Source organism: Lagenorhynchus albirostris, chromosome 19 (assembly GCF_949774975.1).
Source record: "Lagenorhynchus albirostris chromosome 19, mLagAlb1.1, whole genome shotgun sequence".
NCBI lineage: Eukaryota > Metazoa > Chordata > Mammalia > Artiodactyla > Delphinidae > Lagenorhynchus > Lagenorhynchus albirostris.
The window spans coordinates 59645125-59670793 of NC_083113.1; the positions used below are offsets into that span (position 1 = coordinate 59645125).

The 25669-nt window shown below is 65.8% G+C and overlaps 1 protein-coding gene across 7 annotated transcripts in view; it reads right to left on the reverse strand.

The window, feature by feature from the left end:
* PIEZO1 (piezo type mechanosensitive ion channel component 1) overlaps nt 1-25031 on the reverse strand; it is a 53947-nt gene extending 28916 nt beyond the window's left edge. For 6 of the 7 annotated variants that reach the window (XM_060129968.1, XM_060129964.1, XM_060129965.1 and 3 more), the window contains exon 1: nt 24660-25031. In XM_060129968.1, the coding sequence (XP_059985951.1) occupies nt 24660-24723 (64 nt within the window). In that variant the 5' untranslated portion in view covers nt 24724-25031. The remainder of the gene's footprint in view (nt 1-24659) is intronic. The other variant, XM_060129971.1, reaches the window with a different exon arrangement.
* Nucleotides 25032-25669: the final 638 nt, after the last annotated feature.

Consider the following 25669-nt stretch of genomic DNA (forward strand, 5'->3'; position numbering starts at 1 on the left):
ACGGCGGAGCCCCCCAGCACGTCGTCCGGGGCACGAGTCACGCACGTGTCTGCAGCCTCTCCCCTCACTGACTCCAGGGCGCCCCCTGCGTCTCGCGCTGCTGACCCCATCCTGATGAAGTGCAGTGGGTGCCGGGACCTCACCCGCTCCCAGGAAGTGAGGGGGTCTGGGGCTGCCAGGGAGGTGCCATGTGTCCCAACTCGGGTCTCGTCACTGAGCAAGTGGGCCACTCAGCCCTTCCCGGGGACCCGAGAGGGGGCTGGGCCAGGAAAGCCCCGTTCGCTGCCCAGAGGGGACCAGCATTGCGTGCACGGCCCTGACGAGGTCCCCAGGCTAGAGCCACCTCTGGCCACCCTGCTCCTCAATCACCACGGCCAGCAAGCGGGCCCGGGGGACCCAGCCCTGCCCACCCAGGCCAGGACAGAGCAGTCGGCTGTGGGCGCCAGTGTCCACCACGGATCCGACCCCCGGCCCCCGCGGACAGCCCAGCCTCAGGGCCCAGTCATCGTGATGGAGCAGAGCTGCACGGGGTAGAAGCCCACCCCGATCGGGTCTCCAAGAGGGGGTCGATATCCCACCTCCGCGCTCCACCCCTCAGACCCCCAGGTGTGGACCGTGAGGCCAGCAATGGCTCGACCGCCACTTCGCAGCCGTCTGGACGGCCTGGGCCAGAACAAGCCGACCTGAACCCGGCCACGGACTCAGCTATGCAGACAATCTCCCCGGAGCAGGTGGCAGGGCCAGGTGGGGTGTTCAGCCCCTTCCCACCGTCTCCTCAAGCCCCCCATCACCCCAGCAATAAGGAAGCCCAGAGCGCCACACGGCCAGCACCGCGGTCCCGAGCTCTGGTCAGGCCGCCTTCCTTTCTGGCTGCTGCCGCGCCCCCCCACTGCCCGGAGCACCCCTAGAGCTAAGCCGCCCCCCTCCACATGTACACCTGCCACAGCCAACAGCTCAACTCGAAACCTAAAGCTTTGCCACAAATACACGTTTTCGTAAAAACAAACAAATCGACCTGATCTGGGCCAAGAGGCCGGAGGGAACTGCATCTACGGCAAAGGCTTGTGAGTTCCTTTGTTTCCCAGGGCTGCGCTTTGCAGCCTGCTGGGCTCTGCCCCTCTCCTTCCACAGTGCCAGCCAGGCGGTGCCGCCCACCCAGCCATCCAGGTAGCTTTCTCCTGAGGGCACATGCTGCAGTTCTCTGCCCTGTTCTGATCCGCCCGGGACACCAGAGCTGAACAGCACACCGCACCAGCCAATGCGTTCACTAGCCCGTGACGGGGAGGCGCACGCGGTGCGGGTCCTGGGGAAGCTCCCGGAGGCCTGGCTCTGACACTGACGCTGACCCAGGACGCGGAGACGGAACTAGCGCTTCCCAGATGAGGGTTTCAGTCCTGGAGGATGCAAAGTTCCAGAGGTGGTGGTGACGGTTGCACCATACCGAGAATGTACTTAATGCCACTGAACCATACACTCAAAAATGGTTAAAGGGGCTTCCCTGGTGGCGCAGTGGTCAAGAGCCCGCCTGCCGATGCAGGGGACACGGGTTCGTGCCCCGGTCCGGGAAGATCCCACATGCCGCGGAGCGGCTGGGCCCGTGAGCCATGGCCGCTGAGCCTGCGCGTCCGGAGCCTGTGCTCCGCAACGGGAGAGGCCACAGCAGTAAGAGGCCCGCGTACCGCAAAAAAAAAAAAAAAAAAAAAAAAATGGTTAAGGGGCTTCCCTGGCGGTCCAGTGGTTAAGACTCTGCGCTTCCACTGCAGGGGCCACAGGCTCGATATCTGGTCGGGGAACTAAGATCCCCGCATGCTGCGTGGCGCGGCCCCCAAAGCTCATGATGATAAATAAATAAAATGGTTAAGATGGTAAATTTTATCTTATGTGTATTTTACCAAAATAAAAGAACAAACGGCCCCAGAAATCAGCGAAGGATCTCAGAGCCCAGAACTGGAGGGGCAGGGGCCAGCCAGAGCCCCGCAGTCAGCAGCCAGTGGAGCCGGGCCTCCGGCCCCTCCCCAGCCCCAGCCCAAGCAGGAGGAAAAGAATCTAGAAGCTCCATCGGCCAAAAGCAGGAAATCAGAGATGAAGCGTCAGAAGGGGCGGGGGAGCGCGTGGGACGACGGGGTGGGGGGGGACAGGGGACACGGACGACGGACAGCACGTCAGCCCCAGGTGGGCGCTGCCAGGCACTGCCCCACCCTGGGAGGGTCGCCGGGCGCCAGAGCCCGCACAGGGCCTGCCCTGGAGGGGCGACAACGGCCCCTCAGTCATTCATTCATTAGACACAGAGGGCAGAGACAGGATGAGCGCGGCCTGGGACGCGAGCGCCTCCAACACAGATGAGGAAACAGAGGCCACGGGGTGGCCAGGAGCGCGGCTGGCGCCGGACGCCGACCCAGGGGACGTGAGCCAGGACAGCTGGGCCCGCTGGCCCCCAGCCGGGTCACCCGGGGCCAGGATGAGAGAGGGGGCTGGGGTCACATGCCCAGCCCACCTCCCCTGCCTGTTATCAGGGCCTGGGGACAGGGTAAGAGGCCAGCAGAGCAAACAGTGGCCCGGGGCCAGCACGGGAGCAGGGAGCAGAGGCAAACAGGGCTCTAAACGGGGAGCTGAGCCGAGTTCTCCCCTGTTCAGAGGGGGAATCAGGTTTCCACAGCAGAAGGGCTTCCGTGCTGGGAGAGTGAGGACTTGGGTCCAGACTCCTGGCTCCACACCTAGCCCTCGGGGACCTGGCCTCACTGTGACTCTGCGTGACTAGGAGGCTCAGGGCATCTGAGCAGGCCGCCTGGAGGAGGTGGCATTGCATTTGGCCTCGAGGGCCGGCTAAGACTCAGGGAAGGCGAGAGGAGGTTTGGGGCAGCCCCAGGCTCCCGCAGAGGAGGAGGACGCTCAGGTGGAGAGGCGGTGGGGACGTCCTGAGGAGGGGGACAGGCCTGCTCTGCCCAGGCAGCTCCCACCTCCCCATCAGAGCGGCCCGTGGCTGGTGACCTCATGGGGGAAATATGCCTTTTCCGGAGCCAGGAACAATAGGATGGGGTGAGGGCAGAGGGAAAGCCAGCAGGGCTGCCTGCTGGGCAGGAAAGGCTCCCCCCACCCCTGCCTGCATGTTTAACCCTTCAGAGACCCTCACCCAGCACATCAGAGCCTGGTCCTGCAGATGGGGAAAGTGACCCCTGGTCTCAGTTGGTGCCCAGCCAGGAAGGGAGGGCAGGGAGGCCGGCGTGGAGGTTACAAACACCCGGGACGTTCCACACAGAGCTGGACACCACGGCCCAGACTGCAGGGAGATGGGGGGCCTGTGGGGATGGGGGGCGGCCAGACGTCGAAGCCCCCAGGTGCACCCGCGGTGCCGTGACGTCACCCCAAGGCTGGCCTGCACGCCGGGTGGGAGAAGAGGACACGAGGCCCGTCCTCCCGAGGGAGTTTGAGGAGGCCGCCCGCCCCGAGCCTCAGTTTCCCCACCTGTGAAGTGGGGGAAGGCGAGCCAGCGTGAAGGGCTGTGGGACGGGTGGGCAGCTGTTCACGCACCCTCGGGGCCCTCACCTCGACCCTCCGAGGGGTGTTCTAGCCCCATGCGGGGAAGCCCCGGGACACACAGGAGGCCAGCCTGAGCACCACGCCATCGGCCAGTGGGACCCACAGGCCAGCGTGGGCGGGGGACCCCAGAGGCTTGCAGGGGCAGCACGAGAAGGCTCAGAGGTCATGCCAGGCCTGCGTCAGCATCAGAGATGAAAGGACAGTGGGCCTGGGAGAGACCTAGGGAGAGGCCAGGACTGGGGGGACGCACCACGGCCGCCATGACTGCCCAGCACCCATGAGGGGCACGACTGTCGCCTGTACTTTGCAGATGAGGAAACTGAGCGAGGGAGCTGAAACTGAGGGATGGGGGCTGACGCCCCCCAGAAATAGTGTGGGTCTAGGCGGCCCAGAGAGCAGAAGTGGGTGGGTGGGGTCAGCCCCAGGCGCTGCCGAACCAGCCCTACAGGACAGTCTGAGGGGGACAGATGCAGCGGGGGGCGGGGGGGGGACTGGTCCAGGACTAGCAGGTCTGCAGGGACAGCTGTGGGAAACCAGGGCCCAGGCAGAGCTGCCCGCCCTCCCACCAAGCTGGGGGACAGCCAGGCCCCTTGCAGGGCGGCCAAGGCCATGGTACATGGAAAAACGCGGTGGAGGGTGGCAGGGCGTGGGGCCCAGAGTCCAGGGGCTACTGCAGCTCACCGGCCCCTTCCTCCTCTTCTTGCTGGGCCCTGGCTCGGGGTCACGGGGAGGAGGGCCGTGGGCTGAGTGCTTGGGAAGAGCTTCTGGAAGGAGGCGGCTCAGCGGCAAAGAGCCCGGGCCAGGGGCCACGGAACTCATCCCAGCCTCAGTCTCCCCACCTGTGGAACGGCTGGAGGCCCAGCCCTGCAGGAGACGCGGGCCCCTCTGGGCCTCAGTTTCCCCAGCTGTTGGGTGGGAGGGGTCATAACCACTCCCGCTCAGGGAAATGCTGCCATGGAAACGGCGCCCGGCAGGTAGCAGAGAGAACTCACCAACCTCCAAGGCCCTGTTGGAGGACACAAGTCATGGCCGGCCACGCCCACTGCCACGCCTCTTGTGTAAAACTTAAATGAGGGACTTCCCTGGTGGCGCGGTGGTTAAGATTCCGCCTGCCAATGCAGGGGACACGGGTTCTAGTCCTGGTCTGGGAAGACCCCACATGCTGCAGAGCAACAAAGCCCGTGCGCCACAACTACTGAGCCTGCGCGCCACAACTAGTAAAGCCTGCGTGCCACAACTACTGAAGCCCACGCGCCTAGAGCCCGTGCTCCGCAACAAGAGAAGCCACCGCAATGAGAAGCCCGCACACCACAACCAAGAGCAGCCCCCACTCGCCGCAACTAGAGAAAGCCTGTGTGCAGCAATGAAGACCCGATGCAACCAAAAAATAAATAAGTAAAATAAAAAATTAAAAAAAACAAACTTAAATGAGAACAGACACACACGTGTGAATGTCAAAAACGCGCGGAAGAGCCACTCTAAGCAGAGCCAGTGTTTACCTGTGTGGGAGGGGCTCGGCCCTACCTGGGAGGCTTCCTTCTTCACTGCGGGGGGGGGGGGGGGGGGGAAGGTTCTCACGTGTAACTGGGGTCGTGTACGGTGAACTGACCGAGAGGGGAAGACCAGGGGGAACACACCACAGGGCGGTCGGGCCACCAGGACCAGGCTGCCCTTCCACAGACCGGGCAGGAGGCTGGGAGGACATGAGGCATCTGAGCCCCCAGGCGCCGGGGCAGCGGCAGGGCTAGGCCCGGGCTCCCCTGACCCGCCAACGGGCATCCTCGGGCCTGCCTCTCCACCAGCTGGGTGAAGCTCCTCTGGGCAGGGCCAGGCGCAACCCGGAGGCTCAGAGACCCCAGGGGAAGGCTGCCAGGCCAGGGCAGCTGCCAGGGCGGGGGTCCCGTGTGAGCCTGGCTGCCCCCACGCGACCCCAGCCCGCCGCATCTCCAGCCACCTTGTTCACTCTGCCTTATTTGGCTTCGAGGAGAAACCCATAAACACTTCCCTGCTTGCTTCTGCCAAGGGCGGGCGGGCGGGCGGGCGATGGAGGAAGAGGACAGACGTGGCAGCGGGAGCGCCCAGCGGCACCAGCCGTCCCCTGCCGTCCGCACAGGCAGCCGGGCCTCGCGGCTCCCACGGCAGCACCCAGAGCACGCGGTGGCCGCACCTGCCACACCCCCGCCCTCCAGGCCCAGACCCAGAGGAGACCAAGGGCTAGATCAGACCCAGCTTTCTGGAAGGGGAAGGCTGGGGAGGTCAGCCGACGGCCCACCCCACGCACCCCTACCCTCGGGACAAGCGCTGTGGCCGGGGCCAGCACGGGCAGCGCGGGCTGGCATCTCAGGGCCCCTCGGAGAGCCCAAGGAAGGCTGGGGGAGGGGCGCTAAGGGGCCCCGCCGCCCAGACCCGCCTGCGGCCGAGACGGCAGGCCCTTCGGCTGCGCTCCCTCCGTTGACCGCCACCTGCCCCTCACGGTCCGTGCAGCACGTGCCTGCCCGAGACCCCGTCCCGCCCGGCCAGCTGAGGGCTGCACGCAGCCATCCGGGGCTCCCTGCACGGGCGGTCTCGGGTGGGACCACGCCGCAGGGCAGGAGGGGCAGCCGGCTCCGGGTGCCACGGGAAGGACAGGCCTACAAAGGACCTCAGCAACCTTCACGGGAATCCCCTTCCTCCCACAGGAGATCGGAGGCCACAGACACGGATGCAGGCTCGTGGGGACGGGGCTGGACAGGACGGAGCGAGGGATCAGGGGCGGCCACGGGACGCTGTGTCACCTACGTGGAGCCCCACCAGCAGCCCGGGGCGCCCAGGTGCAGGCGGAGGGTTTACCTGCCGCCGCGTTCAGGTTTAGCGAGGACGGTGTCCGGGCAACGTGGCCCTGACTGCACAGAGCAGGCGCAGGCGGCTGGCCCCTCCCTGCAGCACGGGCTCTGGGGAGCATGGCGACTGCCCAGGGCCAAGGGGACCTGGTGGCCGCCGTGGACCAAACACAGGGGAAGGGGCTGAACCACATCTCAGGGGGGGCTCCCAACAGCACCAGCATTGACCAAGACGTGCCACACGGGCCAGGCTGGTACCGCTGCGGCCGTTCAGACTGGGGTGGGGGTGGGGGATGGCCCCCGAGGTGACCGGCAGGTGAAGCAGGTGGGACGTGAAGACCTGAGCCTGAGCTTTCAACCAGCACTGCCCAGGCCCGGCGGGCCGGGCGGCCAGGCCGGGGTGGGGGGCTGCGGAGAAAGCCGCTCTGGGGGTCAGGCGTGGGCCTCAAGGGCCGTCCACAGGCCCCACGGCAGCCCCTGCTCCGCCGGGGAGACGCAGGGGAGGCCCTTCGGTGCCTCTCCCCTCGAGGCTGCTCAGACCCCATCCCCCAGGGCTCGGCCTCCCCTGAGGCCCCTCAGCCAGCTCCCCCAGGCCAGGGCCCACAGGGCTTCCCCGGGAAACAGCGCTCCGGGCCCTGTGTTTGGAGCTGCCGGTATTTGCGGTATTTGGCCTCTGCTCGCTCCCCTGGAGGATCAGGGCTCCCAAACCACCTCGGCCTCCACAATGGAGAGGCTGGATTCCAGGCCAGGGGTGGAGCCCGCATTCCACAGAGGGTCAGGGACCGCCGCCCACTCCCCGCCTCCCAGAACACGAGGAGGCCTCCCTCTTCTTCCTAAATTTATTTATTTATTTTTGGCTGCACTGGGTCTTTGTTGCGGTGTGCGGGCTTCTCATTGCCGTGGCTTCTCCTGTTGCAGAGCACAAGCTCTAGGCACGCGGGCTTCAGTAGTTGTGGCTCGCAGGCTCAGTAGTTGTGGCGCACGGGCTTAGTTGCTCCGCGGCACGTGGGATCTTCCCAGACCAGGGTTGGAACCCGTGTCCCCTGCGTTGGCAGGCGGATTCTTAACCACTGCGCCACCAGGGAAGCCCCAGGAGGCCTCACTCAGAGTCTCTGCAGGCTGACAGGTAAGGGGACAGCGTGCAGACACGCCCCTCCCCATCTCCGGCCAATGCGGGTTTGACAACACGCCCTTTCCCCAGGCCACCTAGAGCTCAGGGCCTGGCTGAGACAGGGGGCCACAGTGAGCAGGTGACAGCGGCCCATGTCCCCAAGGCCAGCGCCCAGCACGGGGAGCCCTCCTGCCACACGGGGGGCACTAGCACCCTTGGCCTCTCCACGTGGGTCAGCCCTGTGCTGCCCCCGCCCTCCCGGACCCCTGCCTCCAAGACGTCCCAGGGACAGGCAGGACCCCTCCAGCCTCCAGGAAAGGGGCTCCCAGCTGAGCCGCACCCCCAGAACGTGAGGAGCAGACCCCACTGGACCCCCGTGAGCGCCGCCACGCCCGACCCGGGCTCTGTGCTAGCGAGGGGCTCCTGCTGGCCACCTGTCAGACGGGGAAACTGAGGCACAAAGGGTCCAGCCGGGGTGCCCGTGCGGACATCAGGCCCTCCAGAGCCCCACTGCCCTCGCGGCGACCGAGCCCTGACTGGCTCCTCGGCACACCGGCCCCACGCAGCCGCGTTCCACCTGCTCTTTCCCCGACCCCCGTCCCCCAGCTCCCCGGGGACAGACGAGTGGCCCCCGACAACCAGAGTGTCCGCGTGCCCCGCAACAAGGCTGCCCGTCTGGGGGGCGCAGACAGAAACACACGTGGTGACGGGACAGCGGCCCGGGCGTTCAGCGCTGCGTAAACAAGGACGCTCGTGACCCGGGGCCACGCCCACCCCGAACTCCATGCTAGTCGACACAGTGGGGCCCCTCGAGACACCCCGCCCGCAGCGCCGGAAATGAGGGGGAGGGGGGCCCTCCCGACCCAGGACTCGGGCCTCGCCACCCACACTGCCCACCTGGGCCTCGGGGAGCCTCGGCCACCAGCACCCCTCACACAGACCCCGTCCAGGGCCTCCGCAGCCTCGGGCATCGCGAGGGGACTCGGGAGGCGACACGAAGCCGCGGGAGGCGCGGGGCGGTGCTGCTCCCACGGCTCGGAGGTACGCACAGCTGCACCCTCCCAGGGCCCTCCAGCCCGACAGTGCCACCTGGACCTCCCCTGGGGGGGACAAGGACCTGCATTCCCCCGCGTCCTGCACCCACCGCCCTCCACCTGGAGGCAGCGTCCGCTTTAAGGCCAGCCCACAGTAGCCGGGCCCGAGGCCACAGGGCTTCTGAAGAGCCCGGCCTGCATCACCTTCCAGCAGCCACCGAGGCCAGGGCCACCTTTCCAAACGCGGGTGCCCGCCGCGGGCAGACCGGCGCTCCAGTCTGCCGCCAGCTCTGGCCCGGGACTGGAGGGTGGGGTGCTGCCTCAGAGCCCCACCCTGTGACTCAGCTGGCCCGCAGCACCCCGAGTCCCTCCGCCTGTCTGGTCTGGATGGCGCAAAGAGCCCCAGAGCCTGGTCACAGCCCGCCCCGCTCTCTAGGGCCCTTCCCAGCACCTAGGGAGGGGAGGAATGCCACCGGGCCACCTCTGGCTGGCAGGCGGGGGCCGGTCCGCAGGCCCCTTCAGATCCCTGCCCTCCCCAGGAACACGGGAGCTGGGGCGGGGAGGGCGTCCCTGCCTGGGCGTTTAGGAAGGAGGCTCTGGTCACCCGTGCGTGTCAGCAGGAGACAGTGTCAGGGCCCCCTGGGAGAAAGGGGACATTCATGGGCCCCTGCCCCACGACCATCTTGCTCCCCAGCAGACGCCCGCCCCAGCGCAGCAGTGACCCCAGAAGGCACCCCACGAACGTGGGCCGGAGCGGGTGCCGACGGCAGGGAGCAGCGGGGGCAGCCCTGCCCTGGGAGAACCTGCCGGCTCTCTTCCCTCGGGTGAGGGCACTGAGCTCAGGGGTCTGCCCGAGAGCTTGGAGGTGCGGCCAGCACACACAGCACTGCTCTCCCCAAGGGGCAGGTGGGCCAGGAGCTGCTCTGAGGGGCCTTCGGGCCAGCAGGTGCTTCATCCCGCGTCGGCCTGTTCAGTCAGCCTTACATGGGACTTCCACGTCCAGCAGGCACTGGAGGACGGTGGACACCCTCCCAGAGGTGCGGCCAATCGGAGGAAAGCCTTACAGCAAAGTCTGAGGCCCCCAGGGAAGAAGGAATGCTCCAGCTCCCTGGCAATGTGGACTCCAGATTGCAACATCAAGGCTTGCCCGAGCTGCCAGCCTGCTGGGCCCCTTGCAGATTTCAGACTGGTCTCACAATTGCCCGAGCCAGTTCCTTAAAACGAATCTCCTTGCTCCCTCTGTCTCTCCCTCCCTCCCTCTCGTCCGTGCATAGGCGGCCATGGAAGACACCCCATCCATCTGTCCATCTCTTATTCCATCCATCTGTCCATCTCTTATTGGCTGTTTCTCTGGAGAACCCTGGCTGGTCCACCTGCTTTCAGGCTCCCGCACTGTGAACCGCAGGCTGGCCCACCCGCCTCTGAGGTCTGGGCCCAGGTGGCTGCAGGGCTGGGGCAGAAAGGGTGTCGGGGGCCCCACACGGGCTCTGGAAACTCAGCAAGTGCATGGTGACCTAGGGAAAAATCAACACTGTCTGCTCCTATAACAACCAGCCTGGGCAGGGCGGCTCAGCCTGCGCCCCCTGCCCCCGCCAACAGACACCAGCCCCCCCGGAGCAGGGACGCAGCTCATGCCACTCTGAGCACCCACTCCCAGGGGCAAGACGGCGGGGGGGTGGGGGGGCGGTGGCAGGGTGCACCCCAGGCTTGAACTCCGGCTGCATCAAGCCAGGAGTGGGCCGCCGTTTCCCCTTGGCAGGAAAGGTTGCTAACCCGCTCACAGAACATTCACTTTCCTTTTCAGAATTTTTTAGATGCAGAGAAGCACAGAAATCATTAGCAAGCAGTTCTACTCCTCCTGTTACCGTGGTTCAGCTCTAACACGTTTCTCCTGCCAGTGCACGTCTTACCAGATTTAACTTCACCCACTCAGCTGCACTGTCCTTTGTTCACCATCCCCTCCTTGAGAAAAAACGCTCATGAATTTCAGGATATCCTTCCAGGAAAGAGCCACCTCTGGGCTCTGGAATCCCACCTGGGGCCATTTCCGAGGGGGCATCCAGGCCCGCAGCTGTGGTCTGTTGGGCCGCAAAGGTTACAAAAGCAGCCTCAGGCGCCCTGGGCTTTGTCCCATGTCCGCCACAGAGATGCCACCCTCGCCCGGGCTCCCGTGAGCCCGTCTCGGTCCCTCCTGACTCCCAAGAGACCAGAACCCAGAGTCCCCCGGCAGCCCACCTGACAGGACTGAGCAGGTCTGGGGCTCTCTCCCCTCTTAAATCCGCTTTGGAACTTCCCGAGGCACGGTCCCCAAGCCTGCCGAGAAGGGGCTGGGGCAGGGGGAATCGGCGTTGCCGGCACCCTGCCCGCCTCCGCTCGCCGCTCTCAGATCCCGCCAGTGCAACGCCATCAGCTCTCAGCCAGGGCGCCAGGACAGACACAACCACCCTGCCCAGGCTGGTCGTTCGGAGCTGTCGGCCCACAGAGCAGGGACTGTGCTGGGGGAGGGAGGTCCCCGCAGGCCACCAGCCAAGGCCACTCAGCCAGCGAGAGACGGAGCCGGGCCTTTCACCACGGGGCAGCCTCTCCCCTGCAGCCAGGAAGCAACGGCTTCCTCCAATGGTCCTCTAGGGATGGAGCTCAGCTGTCACCCGCGGAACAAACCCACGCTCCCTAACGGGACCCCCGGCCGTGCCCACGGCTCCGGCACCACCGGGCTCTTCCCTAAACTAGCCGCGAGGCTCACACCCCTCCCCGCGCACAGCAGGCCTGCCCCTCAGCCCCGGCCTAGCTCTCTACCACCTCCTGCGGGCGATGGACCCTCCAGATGGAGGCTCGAGCCCCTGAGGGTCCGTGCTGCCGGGGGAGGGGCCGAGGCCATGCCATCACCCAGGCTCAGTCCAGCATCGCAGGCCCAGAGCAACCCTCGAGGTATGGCCTCCACCCGTCCGGCTCCCGGACCACGTGGCCGAGCGTCCCCACTGGCCCCTGGTGGTGGGGTCGGCTCCCCAGACGAGAGGAGGGGCAGCCACTAAAGAGCAGAGAGCGCGGGCAGGTGGGGATGGGGCAGGCCCGGCCGAAGCCACACGTTCAGTTCCTGGAAAAAGAGGGGCGGCAAACACTGCCTCTCACCCACCACATCCGGCGTTTCTGGAAAACCAATCCGATTCCTGACAGCAAAGCAAGCGGCACACATCGCGGGGGCCCCGAGCGACACGACAAACAGGCCCCCACGAGGCTCGAGGCGGAGCCGGTGCCCTCCCTCCCGGCCGGCTCCCGTCCACCGCCCCCAGCCTCAGTCGGCCCAGCTCCCAGAAGGCCTCGGCCATCAGCACAGGGGCAGCTGTCACCTCGTCACAAGGTGCCACAAGGTGCCAGGGACGCCCCGAACCGAGAGGACGCGTTCCTGGGCCCGGCAGCCTGTGGCCACGCCCTCCGGGGGCCTCTGCCCCCCACTGCCCCCGCCCCGTGCAGCAGGGACACCAGGCCCTTACACTCAGCGGCTGGCTCGAGGGTACTCCACAGCTGAGCGTTCTCCAGCGACAGGGAGAGCCCGTGGCCGCCCACCTGAGGCCACCTGCCCACAGCCCAGGGGCCCTGGGACCAGAAGCAGGCCTCAGCACACCTCCCACCGCTGCTCCCAAGGGTCAAGGCTGAGCCTCTGGGAACGTGCAGGCTCTGGTCACCTCAGGGGAGGAGGCCCCCAGGCGTCCCCGCTACACACGGACAGGCCGCGGGGTTCTCGCGCCTCGTCCAGCTGCCGCAGCCGATGCTGGGAGACCAGTGAGGGTCCCCCGGCGCCCAGCAGGCCCACAGACACCGGCTCCCCGTGCCCCGCCAGAGTGTCCCTCTACCCGGAGGGGCTCCCAAGGCCAGGGATGCCCCCCTGCAGACATGCCCCCTGGCTGGGGGCCCTTCTGACCGCCACACACACGATTCCACCCTCACAGTGGGAGCCCCAGCAGGAACCTGACGCCCAGAGCATCCCGTCCCTCCGTGCCCTGATGCCACCCACACGCCCACCCTCCCTGGACGGGTCACGGCCCAGCTGGCTCCTGTGCTTTCCAGCGTGGGGCCTGGAACTGGCTCGGCTTCTCTGGGCTGCGATTCTCTGTGCCACCGCCTCAGAGGCCAGGCCGAGTCACACGGGACTCCTCGGGGCAGCACCAGGAAACGGCCAGCGCCCCAGGCCGCCACTCCCTTCCTACCAACAGCTCCCTTCCTACCAACAGCTCAGGGTGGGCCAGGCGGTGCTGCTGTCCTGCGGGAGCGCCCGGCCGCCATGACTCAGCCAGACCTGGCAGGGTCCATCACTGCGCTCACCTGAGCAAGGTGTCCTCACCCTGCCGCGCCCCCCTCAGCTCTCGACATTACCAAGCCACTGAACATCTCTGCCCCAGATTCCCCCCCCCCCGGTGAGGCCACCACCGTGTCCCAGGGCTTTAGGGTGCCTTGATTAACGTGCTGGGTGGCCAGGCTTCTGGCCAGATGCGCCCAGGGAGCAGCAGCACGGCCGCCTCGCACTCAGGGCCACTTTACAAAGTATTTCCACCCATGTCACCTGGAGGGTCACCCCAAGGGCCACGAGGCCAAGCAGGACAGGTGCTAATCTCACAACTAGAGATGAAGACAACTGGGGTGCAGAGAGGCCCCGGGGATGGAAGGGCGGGTGCTGGGCGCCTGGCGTAGTAGCAGGCTCTGCACCCCCAGCTCTGCTCCGGACGGCCTCCCTGCACAGCGTGTGTCCCCCTTCTAAAGGTGAAGAGTCCAAGGCTGAGAGAGGCTGAGTCACTTTCCCCAGGAGGCCCAGCAGCAGAGCCAGGAGGCCCAGCTCGATGCCGGGAGAGGAAACGTGACAGAGACTTGGCCTGGGAGATTTCCCATCCCACTGCTCTGCTCCAAGGACACCTGCCGGCCCAGCGTGTGGCCCCAAACCACAGGTCCTGAAGGCTTTCACAGCCCGGCAGGTGCTGGGCACACAGAGGCCATACACCCTGGAGCCTGGATCCCGACACAGCAGCACCTTGGAGCAGCCCAGGGACAGTGCTCAGGACGGGGCAGAAACCACCTGAAGTCCCAGGGCAGCCCCAGTGGGCCCCCCACTCTCTGCCCGTGCACAGAACAGGACCAAGCAGGACGAGGATGCAGGGACGTGACGCAGGGGGTGACGATGTCCAAATTCCTATTTATAAACACCCCGAAGCCCCGGAACCATCCTGGCAGGAGGCTGGATTCCGAGCACGGCCGCTGGCGTGACCGCCCCACTACCTGGGGTCCAGCATCTCCTGTCTCCAGGAGCTGCTGTCCCAGGTCCGTGTTCAGAACAGGGAAGAAGGGACGGGAACCCTGGACCCCCCTGCCCTGTGGCAAGGGAGGAAGCCGTGATGTGCCCTATGGCCCGGAGACTAGGAAAGCCACCTGGGCTCCTGTGGCCCAGTCACAGCGGGAGCCACCAGAGAGGACACGGCGCAGCGAGGAAACCGGCCTCAAGTTACAAATAACCGGCGGAGCCGAGCCCCTGGCAGCCGCGCTCACACCACGAGGCCCCGCCCACCCGAGGCCCCGCCCCCCCGCAGACAGGCCGAGGAGAGCCGGGAGGAGGGCCTCCAGCTCCTCTCCCCTCCGGGGGCCCAGTGCCCAGCCGCCTCCTCCGGCTCGGCGGGGTGACCCTTGGCAGCTCCCACCCCTGCCCTCGTGGCCCCTTCCTCTCCAAGTCCTCAGCGCCCCCCAGCCCCCTGCAGGCCTCCAATGCCTCCGGAAGACACAAGCGGGCCCCGCCCCGGGATGCCTGGAAGTGTCTCAGGCTCTGGAATGCGATGGAGCCGGTGAGCCCAGAAGCTTCCTGCAGCCTCCTCTGGAGGGTTACCCCTCCATCTGCCTCGTGCCACTCTGGCCCTTGAGGGCCAGGGGTCTCCTCCCAGCTGGACTCAACTCCGCGTGGGCCCTCAGAGGAGAGTGCCCTCCTGCCCACCCCTGCAAGCCACTCTCGGCCTCCAGCCCTTCAGCCCTCGCTCTCCCAAGGAGGGGGGCGGGCAGGGGCACAGCACAGCCCTCCCAGGGTTTGTGGGGCAAGGGAGGCGACGGGGAGGGGAACGAGGGGCCTCGCTCCAAGAAGAAAGGTGGACAGGTGGACGGGTGGAGGGTGAGGTGGGAGGGGAGCCGCCTGGTGAGCGGAGCACAGGCTCCCTCCCTGCCTGTGTGGCGGCGCCACCAGCAAGCCGGGAACAGGACGGGAAGGAAGGCCCCCCCGGAGGCCCCAGATCCTAAGAGGGCTAGAGTCAGATGGGGCAGCGGCGGAAGGCCCAACGGGGCCGCCTCCAGGGGAAGAGGAGGTCCTGGCCATCCGGCGCCCAGCGGCCCCAGCTTCCTGAGGGGGACACAGGGACCTAGGACCCAGAGCCCACCGCCATCCCCGGCGTCCAGGACCCCGAGGGGAGCTGCTGCCAGGCCAGACAACGTGCCAGCGCTGCTTCAACGCCGATGCCACCTCCCGGGGTCACAGGGCCAGGCTGCCCTCCCGACGGGCCCCTCGGTGCCACTCCCGGGCCCTCGTGGGGCCTCAGGCCACTGTCCCTGCGCCATCCCACTCCTGACCTCCAGGGATTAGGTATGCCCCTGCTGATAAGGTGTGGGACATGCCTGCAGCGGGAAGGGGGTGTCACAGGCAGGGCTCGGCACCCGCGGGGCCTCGGGCAGTGCCCGCTTGTCACAGCCTCTGCCTCTGTCCACTTCCCACCCACAGGACCGGGCAGTGGCCAAGCTGCAGCGACAGTGACGAGGAAACGAGGGCCGAGGGACAAAAGAGGCACCACCCCGCCAGCAAGGGTGGAGAGGACCCAGGCGGGTGCCTCCCGCACGGAGCGGAGACACGGGCCAAGCATGTCTGTCGAGCTGAGTGTGTGAGCACGGAGCGTGTGCTAAGCTGAGCCGCCGGAGAGAGGAGGGAGCCGGACTGGACGCAGACAGGCCCCAAGGACCGCAGGCGGCTCGTCTGCCGGGGAGACCGCACAGGCCTCCCGGGAGCATCACACAGGACGCTACACGCCAGGGCCTGGCTGTGCCCACTCGGGGGAGGCTGCACTTGCTAAAGCACCAGGTGTGCGTCCGACAGCGAGTCTGTCCTGTCCTGGGACTCGGGGTCTGACTCCGGGGAGCTTATCCTGAGGGGCACAGTCGGAAGGGAAAGCAGGTGAGCACAGAGATGGTCACTGCGTCCCTGGGAACCACAGCAACGGGGGTCTGCAGACTGGGACCGTCTCTGCAGAGGCCGAAAGGAACCCGCTTCATTCAACAGGTGGCCCAGGGGGGGCCACGTGGAAGGGCAGAGTGACGGTCCCACCGCAGGAGCGACACAGGACAAGAGCCTGCAGACAGTGGGACAGAGGCCCCAGAGGAGAGCTGAGAGCGGGCAGAGGGCTGGGCAGGCAGCAGAGGAGGGAAGGGGAGGGCTGGGATGGGACAGGATGGGATGGGACGGGCAGGGCAGGGAGGAAGTGGGAAGGCCCAGCCCAGCGAGCGGAGCGGCCCACCCACCAGGAAACACTCAGAGACCCCATGAGCCAGGCACCTGGTCACAGCCACCAGCTCGGGGGCACGGGAGAGGACGTCCCAGCCAGAAGCATCCGAGCTCACAGGACTTAGAATCAAAAACACCTGCTCGGGCTTCCCTGGTGGCGCAGTGGTTGAGAGTCCGCCTGCCGATGCAGGGGACGCGGGTTCGTGCCCCGGTCCGGGAAGATCCCACATGCTGCGGAGCGGCTGGGCCCGTGAGCCATGGCCGCTGAGCCTGCGCGTCCGGAGCCTGTGCTCCGCAACGGGAGAGGCCACAGCACTGAGAGGCCCGCGTACCGCAAAAAAAAAAAAAAAAAAAAAGAAACACCTGCTCTTAACTGGACACCATAAATTAGACAATTAGGATTGTAAGCCACAGGCAGGGAAAACGAAAACCACGTGCGGTACAAACAGGTTTGATAAAGAGCTTACGATCTCGAGTCCACAGCGAACCCCCAGAGGCAGAAATAAAAAGACAAACAGCCCAGTTTTTTTTAACGGGTGAAAGAGTCCTAAAGACTGTGCCAGAGAAGGTGCCCAAGGCGCTTAACATCATTGGCATCAGGGTAACGAAGACCGGGGTCGCAGGAGATGCCACCGCACGCCCCGAACCAGCAAAACTCAGAGGCCAACACCGCGCGCGGCGAGGGTGGAGCGCCCCGGAGCATCCCCTAAACGACAACCAGGAGGACAGATCGAAGCTTCCTTGCAGGGAACATGCGATGCCCGTGACCCAGCAACCCCACGGCCAGAAGTGAATGAGATTCAAGTGTGTGTCCGCGGAGACGCCACGCGGCTAGCAGCCTCGTGCCTACCCACCAGGCGCAACAGGTGATCAGATAAGCAAATGTGGCCGTGCATCCAGGGCACCTTAGCACCAGAAAGAAGGAACCACCAGCACACACACAGCGTCACGTCCCAGAGACGGGAAGGCACGGAAGGCAGCAGACACAGAAGTACACACCCTGGTGGTCCCTCGAGCACGGACCCCCCCCCCACCCAGTGCAGGCAAAACTGACCTGGGGAAGGAAGTCAGGGTCGAGGGGGTGAACGGGCGGCAGAAACATCTCCATCTCGCTTGGGGAGGGGGACAGATGTGCCTGACTGTCAACCCAGCAGACAGAACACGTCAGGTCCAACCCTTTACTCTGAGTGCCTGACGTCTCAACGGAAAGCTCTACGCGTGGACCGTGCCGTCCTCCCCTGGGGGCTCTGTCGGGACCCCAGAGCCTACAGCAGGGCCTGGCACAGGCAGGTTCTCCAGACACGTTTGCCGGGCGAGTGACGCGTAGAAGGCGGCAGAGCGACGGAGCGTCTGCGAGGGAGCAGGGCAGCCACAGGAGGCGGTGGCAGGGGGACAGCCGGCAGGTTCTGGGGCAAGGACAAGCTCGGGGAGCTGGGAGACCAAATGGAAGCGGGAGGCTGGTGGAGGAAGAGGCGCAGCCACAGGAACTGCGGGGGGGGTCACCCCAGACACTGACATGAGTGGGGGCGGGGCTCCCGGGAGGCAGCAGTGTCACGGGCGAGAACTCTGCCCCCGGGGGTGCTCATCCGTGACATGGAAAAGCCACTAGCGCCCCCCGCTCAGGAGCGAATGTGCTGCTGGCAGCAGGCCGGAAAGCGAGTGGAGGCTCGTCCTGAGGGGGGCCCCGTGGGCACAGTGGGCAGCTCTCGGATGTCCCGGGAAGGCCGCTTGGCTGTGGGGTGCATCTGGACGCATAGCCGGAAGCCTGGGGCTGGGCATGCCGAGGCCCCCGTCTGTCCAGGCCGGGGGGTGATGCTCGTGGACATGGGTGGAGGCTGCAGGGGGCTGGGGGACGGGGGGACACTGAGGTAGACGACGCAGCGCTGTGTGCCCACGTGGCGGCCAGGGCACTCGGCACCGGCCACCCAAACGGGCACATGGGGACCGGCGCCTCGGCGGTGAGGGTGACCTGCCCCTCCGTGAAGCAGCCGAGGGACACCCCCCCAGCAGGGGAGACAGGTACCCGTGGCCCCTCAGAGCTCCTGGGCGTGCCCCGTGGTCACTACGATCCCTGGCCACCCACGGGAGGGGAGGACCAAACAGCTGAGCTGGGGGTAGCGGCATGGACGGCTCAGTTTCCCTTTGAAAAGCTCTTGTTAATGCTGTTATGATGACGTGTTTTTTCTAATGGTGTTTTAACCGTAATCAGAGATCAAGTGAATGAGAGAGAGAGAGAGAGAGGGAGGGAGGGGGAAGGGAGGGGGGAGGGAGGGAGGGAGGGAGGGAGGGAGGCAGACAGGATCCTGGGGTGTCACTGGGGGCAGCCACAGGTCACAGGCCCTGGCAGTTCCAGGAGGTGAGAGAGACCAAGGCCCAGGCCTGAGGCCCGTGAGGCCCCTGCCCGGGAGCTAGGCTGTGTCCACTCCTGCTGTGCCCATCCAGACCCAGCCACAGTCCGGGCCACAATCACGGGCCACTGGCTGCTTCTGCAGGCCCAAGGAACCTGTGCGCACAGCAGTTGTGTTCTCTTGTTTTCCCCAGAGGATCCACGGGAGGCCACTGAAGGGCAGGGGAGGCGAGGAGCGCTTGGGGGACGGGCCTGGGCAGCACACCTGGGCACTGCCGGGGTCGGAGCTGGGCCCGGACGCGGCCTGAGAGGCGCATCCCTCCCGCCTCAGCTCCCTGCATGGGACACGTCCCACCACGCAGTCAGCGGTTAAGAGCCCAGGACAGAGGCCCCACCCACCCCGGCCCCCCACCTGCTCTCAAGGACAGCAGCCCCCAGACCCCTCCCGCTCTGCGGAAGCCGCTGGGCCGGGTTCAGCCGCCCGTTCGCTGGCAAAGGAAACCACAGGAGGCAGCTGAGGTGGCCACGCTCCCTCTTTAGCCTGAGCCCTGGGGAAGGAGAAGAGGCCCGGCTATATATACTCACGGAGAAAAACAGCGCGCAGGTCGGAGCCTGGTAAACAGTCGGCCGTTACAGGCAACTAAAAATACTCCCTATAATTATGTTATTAAAACACACCAGAAAAATTGACCCGCCCCACTCGGCAAAGGCCCGAGACGGCGCAGGGAAGCGCGGGCCACGCACGTCGGCCTGAGGGTGCCCTGGCGGCACCGGGCGGCCGGGCCGGGCGATGCCCATCGCAGTTGGCGGCTTCTGCAGGGCTGCCCGCGGCACCAGGCCCCAGCCTCGCGGGCTCCTCTCCAGGGCAGAGGCTGCTGACCCCGGGCCACCCCAAGAAACACTCTCACACGTGTCGGGGTGGGCGGGGCGCTGCCGGGGCCCCAAAGACCCGCAGCCACCTAACCCCACGGGTGGGGACACGGCAACCTTGGGCCCCAGCCACTGACCAGGGCCTTCCTTCTCAGGACAGGAAGAAAGGGTTGAAGAAGGAACTTAATCTCATCTGACCCAAAACGTCACTGTTTCAGAACAAGTATTCATACGTTACTTGTGTAATTAACACTAAATCAAAGAATCACAATGGGGACGGGGGGAGGGGTGTCAAGCCTCAGGTCCCTCCGGCCCGACTGTCCACTCGGCACTGCCCTGCCCTCTCCAACCCAACCCTCCGACTGGCCACCACTAGGGGATGGGAGCCCCCCAGCTACCAGGCCACCTGTTCGCCTCCTTCCACAGGCGGTCCGACCCTGGGGGGCTGCACTGGTCCGGAGCCTTCGATCTGCCACCCTGCCCCCCTCCCCGGCCTGGCTGACAACTTCTCTCCCTCCAGCAGACGAGTCCCGCTGGGTGCCCACCTCTCCGCAGCCCTGCCCAGTCTGGACCTTGTTCTGTATGACGTCACAGGCTGCACTGTGTTTCTTTCCCATCTGGGCTCAGCACAGCGTGAACAGACACGGCGAAGGCACTTACAGAACCAAGGTGCCGGGAGCTGCGGGGGACCCACACCTCGCTATACAGCCAGGGAAACCTCGGCCTCCATTAGAGAGGAGAATGGGCCCAGCCCCTCCCACGCCCACCGCCACTGGCCCTGAACCAGCACCTAGGCGCCTGCCCGGAGCACCGTCCCACGAGACCTGGGTGAGAGAACGCTTGAATGAACTTGGGGAAACGTCCCACGTGAGCACAGGAATCTGAGCAGGCGGGTGTCACGCACGGTGGCTCTGGACGCCACGCCTCCCCGCCTGGAAACGGCCTGTGGCCGGCGGGCACCTCTGCACATTCAGGACCTGGTGGTGGGCGGCTCTTCCACTCGGCCCCCCAGGACTGTCCCGCCCTGCCCCACCCAGGGACCAAGCGATCAGAAACCTGGGGTCAGCCTTCAAGCTTTTATCGTCTCGTTTACAGGCGAGGAAACTGAGGCCCAGACAGAGGGGTGAGGGCCTGGCAGGTTCAGAGCGGGACAGACGCTGGCGCCACCCACAAGCCCCTCCAGCAGGGCCAGCCTCGCCCTCTCCTCCCTCAGACCTCCCACCCCAGGTTCTCCCACCCCGCCAGCAGGCGTGGGGCTCACCTGCCCTGAGAAGGAGAAGATTTCACCCCCAGACTCATCCTTTCTCGCCTACGTTCTAGTCCCCCAAGCCCCAGGTTCCTCATCCAGAAAACAGGCTTAACTCAGAGGGGTTCAAAGGTCAGGAGTGGGGCAGAGCTCACGTGCAGAGCATCGACCCCCCCGAAGACAGCCTCAGGCTCCAGCCGCTGCGCTGCAGACACAGCGGACTTCTGACCCACTTCTGTAACTCCTGGAGTCGGCATCACGGGGGAGAAGGAAATTGCTTTGGTAACCAGAGCAAAGAATCTACAAACGAAAGAATCTAAAAACAAAACAAGTCTCTCTATTTCGAAAACAAAGAAGACAAGACTTCACTGAATTCTAAGGAAAAGGGGATTCCTGAGGACCAGGGTGGTCAAGGGTGGCTTCCTGGGCTTCCCTGGTGGCGCAGTGGTTGAGAGTCCGCCTGCCGATGCAGGGGACACGGGTTCGTGCCCCGGTCCGGGAAGATCCCACATGCCGCGGAGCGGCTGGGCCCGTGAGCCATGGCCGCTGAGCCTGCGCGTCCGGAGCCTGTGCTCCGCAACGGGAGAGGCCACAACAGTGAGAGGCCCGCGTACCGCAAAAAAAAAAAAAAAAAAAAAAAGTGGCTTCCTGTAGGAGGCAGCTCACACTGGGCCCTAAAGACTGTGCTGGTGGGGCAGAGGGGGAGCAGGGGATACCCTTGAGCCCTGTAGGGGATACCCTCGAGCCCTGTAGGGGCCCTGCCACAGAAGGCAGTCCCCTGCAGTTGGGCTCAGAGCAGACGGGCCCCTTTCCCTCTCCACCTTTGAGAACCGAAAGTGTTGGAGGGAGAGACACTGCCCAGAAAGCAGTCCCAGGGACAGGATCTGAGATGCTTGTCACCCCCGCCCCCCCAATCAACACTGCCCCGCAGGACCCTTCCCGCTGGCCTGACTGCTGGTGGGATGGCCACCTGCAAGATGACCACAGATGACCCGTCCTCGGCTCCTGGGCCGACCCCAGCCCCTTCCCTGATCACGCACACTGAGCCCTCGGGTCCCGTCAACCAGGCATCTGAGTCCTGCGACTTATTCAGTCCTCGGAGGGGCTGCAGGAGGCCGAGTCTCCCCTACAAGGCGGCAGATGAACGCGAGACCTACCCTCAGCTCTGGGGGCCTCGGAAAGGGACGGCCCCAGGCTCACTGCCAGCCTGAGAGCCTCGCGGGGTGTCACCACCAGGGGGCTGGGAGGGAAGTCTCAGGCCTGGGTTTCTAACAGGGCCCCGCTGTCCCAGGCCTCCGTCTTCGCACTGCCTTCCTGCCAGCCTCACAGGGGTGTTAAGACGGTGATGGTGAAAACACGATGAAAAGGAGGAAGTGTCCCATTCTAAACGGTGACACGGCAGTGACAATCAGGCTGGTGCAGGTGACGACGCTGGCGTGCAGTAGGCGTGTCCACGAGGCCGGGAGCCCCGTCCATCCCGCAGGCGGAAGCCATGTTGCCGCCCTGCCCGTGTTTCCCTATCAGTGATACAGTTACTGCCTTCTACCCACCTGCCTTTGGGCTACGGTGCTGCTTTTGGGAGGCCCATTAGGTCAAGAGTCGCGGGGCGGGGCCCGTTCCATGGGAATCACAAAGTGTTCTGTCTCTCTAGAAACTTCCAGCTCTGGGTCCTGACCCCCAGGGCTGCAGGGACCACAGGTGAGACGTCGAAGGCCGTCACCCTTCCCAGGGAGGCAGGGTGGGGGGCTGGGGAGTCTCTGCTGTGACGAGGTGGAGGTGGGATTTGGGGAGACAAGGGGCACCCCAGGATGACCCAAACCCTCACTGCGGCCGCTGCCTGAGCCAGCACAGGCACAGGTCTGACCAATCCCCTCCGACGGCCTCACCCAGCACCGACCACTCACTGGGAAACACCGCAGAACTGACCAACTCTACCAAAGCTCGCCACAGACCGCGGGGCGCTCAGAAGGCGGCAGCACACAGCGAGCTCCCTCGGGGGCCGCCCACGCCCCGACCCGAGAGCCGGCCTCCAGCCTCTCAGGTGTCACTGCGCAGGGCTCCTGGCCGGCTCTACGTCACCCTCCCACAAAGCTCAAGAAAAAATGTGGAAGGCCGAGCCCCGCACCCAGACACAGGATCCATGCGGGGCATGGCCAGGGTACCAGGGTTTTAATGAACAGACTTCATTTGGGGGACAGTTTTAGATTTACAGGAAAGCCGGCCCACGTGCACAAAGAATTATTCATCAGGATGTGAAAAGCTCTCAGGTGACTCCAATATAGCCCAGGTGGGAACCCTGAACTAGTGCCACGTCTGCATCCACAGACCGAGAGACCTACCCTCCCCCCGCCCATATCACCCATTTGGGTTACAAGCAACAGCCCGAAGAACACAGATTAATTCTCGGGGTCAACAAACTCTGGCCCTGGGGCTGAGCCTGGCTCCACCACTTGTTCTGCTACAGCTCACAAGCTAGGAGTGGTGTTTACATTTTTTAATGGTTGGAAAAAACACCAGAAGAGCTCATGATGTGAAAATATTTACTATCCAGCCCATCACAGAAAAAGTCTGCTGACCCTGAATGAGGAGACTGCACCACGTGGGGAGGCGCGCCCTTCAGGAGCGAGCGCCCACCGCGCAGGCCTACCCAATTCCCCTCCTGGCTTCACAGCCTAAGGAGGCTGCAGGTGTGCTGCGGGGCCGTCCGAGGCCCACCTGCCCCTCTGAGAAGCTTACCAGCTTCTGAGCCACACGTCCAGCTGGGTCTGTTCTGCTAGCCTGTTAACGTCTACCCTCCAGAGGCACGAGGAGAAAGGCCGACGGGCCCCACACTCCCCCGAGCACATCCCGGGCTGTCCGGTCCGTGCAAGGCTGACTCAGACCCTCCTCCCTGACCTCAATGGTTTTCATTGATTCCTGTCCTGAAAATTTTCCCAAGTCTCACCACCTTCCTCTGCTACAAATCAAAACACAGTCTGTCTGGGAGCCGAGGGCAGGCTGCTCGGGGTCCCACATTCCTAGCCCACTGGAGCCCGCTCCTCCCTATAACAGAAGTTGGCAAATTCCACCTGGAGCGATTTCAGAGGCTCTGGAAAGGCTTTCAGCATAAAAACACCAACAACACCCACCACGGTCGGACAAATTTTCACCCAACAGGCAGACTCACACTGCAAACCGTTCCATGTTTCCGCGAATTAATTGAATCAGACCGCTTTCCAGCTCACACCCAGTAGAGACAGCCCCAGCGGAGGGAGCTGAGGGCCAAGGGCTGGCGTGTGAAGGGTGAAATGAGTCTCGGGCACTCTGCCCCGGGCACAGGGAGGCCAGGAGGGGTGCAGAGGGGGAGGGCCATGGAGCAACGAAAGCCACAACTACGAGCTTCCGGGAAGGGGCGCCGACGACACGGCAAGCAGCAAGGTTGCGGGCCCTCAGCTCTGATACCAAGACCAGAGGCTTCTGCGGGGCATTCCCTCCCCCAGCCCAGGGCACAGCCTGCCCCGCCCCTCTCGCAGCACTAGAGCCCAGCGGAGTTAAGCCAGGACACCAGGGCGGCAGGGAGGAACCCCAACTATGTTTTCCAGAGCATGGGCCTGCCCTAGTCCGGCTGTGGGGTGGGGACGGGAAGGGGAAGAGTGAGGGGGGCCGAGCCCAGGGCACAGCGACGCTAGAGCCTCCGGAGGCTCCAGATGAAACAGCTCCAGGCAGGAAGCCCGCCTTCTCCCAGATTGGTCAGGAAGTCGTGATGCAAATTTGAGCTTTTTTTTAAACACGAAAGAGAAAAAGAGATTCGTGCCCCCCTCACCGACGCCCCAGCCCCTCCCATAGGGGCCAACATTCCCCTACCCTCGTGCCCCTTCTCTCAGCGCCCCGGGCGTGGGCACGAGCCGCCCTCTCCGGGGGTCGCTCGTTGCCCGCCCCTGTGGGCGCCCGGGTGCCATCTGCCCGCCACCCCGCCGCCGCCCTCCCAGCCTGGCGCTGGGACGGGGCCCCGGCCCCCCCGGCGCTCTCATGCTTCTGGAATGTGGGCGCCCAGGGCCGCGCGCGTCCCGGGGAATCTCCGCGCCCGCCCGCCCGCGCACGGTCCTCGCCCCGCCAGCCTCGCTGGGCGGCCGGGCCGGAAACCGGGAGCGGGGACGCAGACCCCGTCCCAGACCAGAGCCCGCAGCGCACTCCCCAACTCACCGGCCAGGAGCACGAAGGGCAGCAGCAGCCAGTAGAGGATGGCGCCGAGCACGTGCGGCTCCATGCCCGAGGGGCCCGTGGAGCCGGCCCGGGGTCGCTCGGCCGCCGCGGCACTAAAGGGCGGCGCTGGGGAGCCGCGGCCGGCGCATGGCGCACAGGGCGGGTCGCTGCACGTGCCGCGCGCAGCGGCCAGGACCCCGGCTGGTCTGTGGGGACACGAGCGCCTCCGCGCCCTCCTGGTCCTCCTCCTAGGGCCGGGGCCCACCGCGGCCCGCCGGTGCCGACGGCTGGGGCCCGCGCTCGCTCCGGTGTCAGCCCTGCCCCGCGGCGGAGCGCAGCGCACGGCTCTCGGTAGCTCGCGGAAGCCGAGCACGGCAGGACGCGGCTCGGCAGCTCCCTCCTCCCTCAGCCCGCCCGCGGGCCTTTATAAGCTCGGCCCCCCGCCCTCCCGGCGTGCCCGCCCCCGCGCCTCCCCGACGGCCCGGCACGCCCCGGCAACCCCTCCGCCGCTCCGTGCCGCCCGCGACCCCCACCAGCCCTCCCGGCCGGGGCCGGCCAGCGGGGACCGGAGACCCCCGTGCGGCGTACTCCCCGAGAAGACCTCCACCCTCAACAGCCTTGGCGCTGCCGCTCGGAGTCGCGTGGGGGCGGGCGGGGGCCGCTTCTCCCCCGGCGGTTCCGGTCCGGAGGGCTCAAGAAAGGGTCCCTATGGCCGGGCTTCCGCGGCAGCACGCCACCCGCTTCTGCGCCCCGCACTGCAGGAGCAGCTGGGGCTTTGCTCCCACGGACGCGGACCCGCAGCGCCCCCTGGGGACCGTGGGGTGGCTCGGAGGCCCCGCCCGCACGGCCAGGGCCGCGGCCGGGCTGGATGTCGGGCGGGAAGCCCTTGAGGTCCGACGGGGGCTGGGGGCCGCTTCCACCCGCGCCTGCCACCACCGCCAGCTCTGCCCTGATCCCTCTGCCATAGCTGAGAAGCGATAACTGCCCTTGGGCGGCCAGGCCAGGGTCTG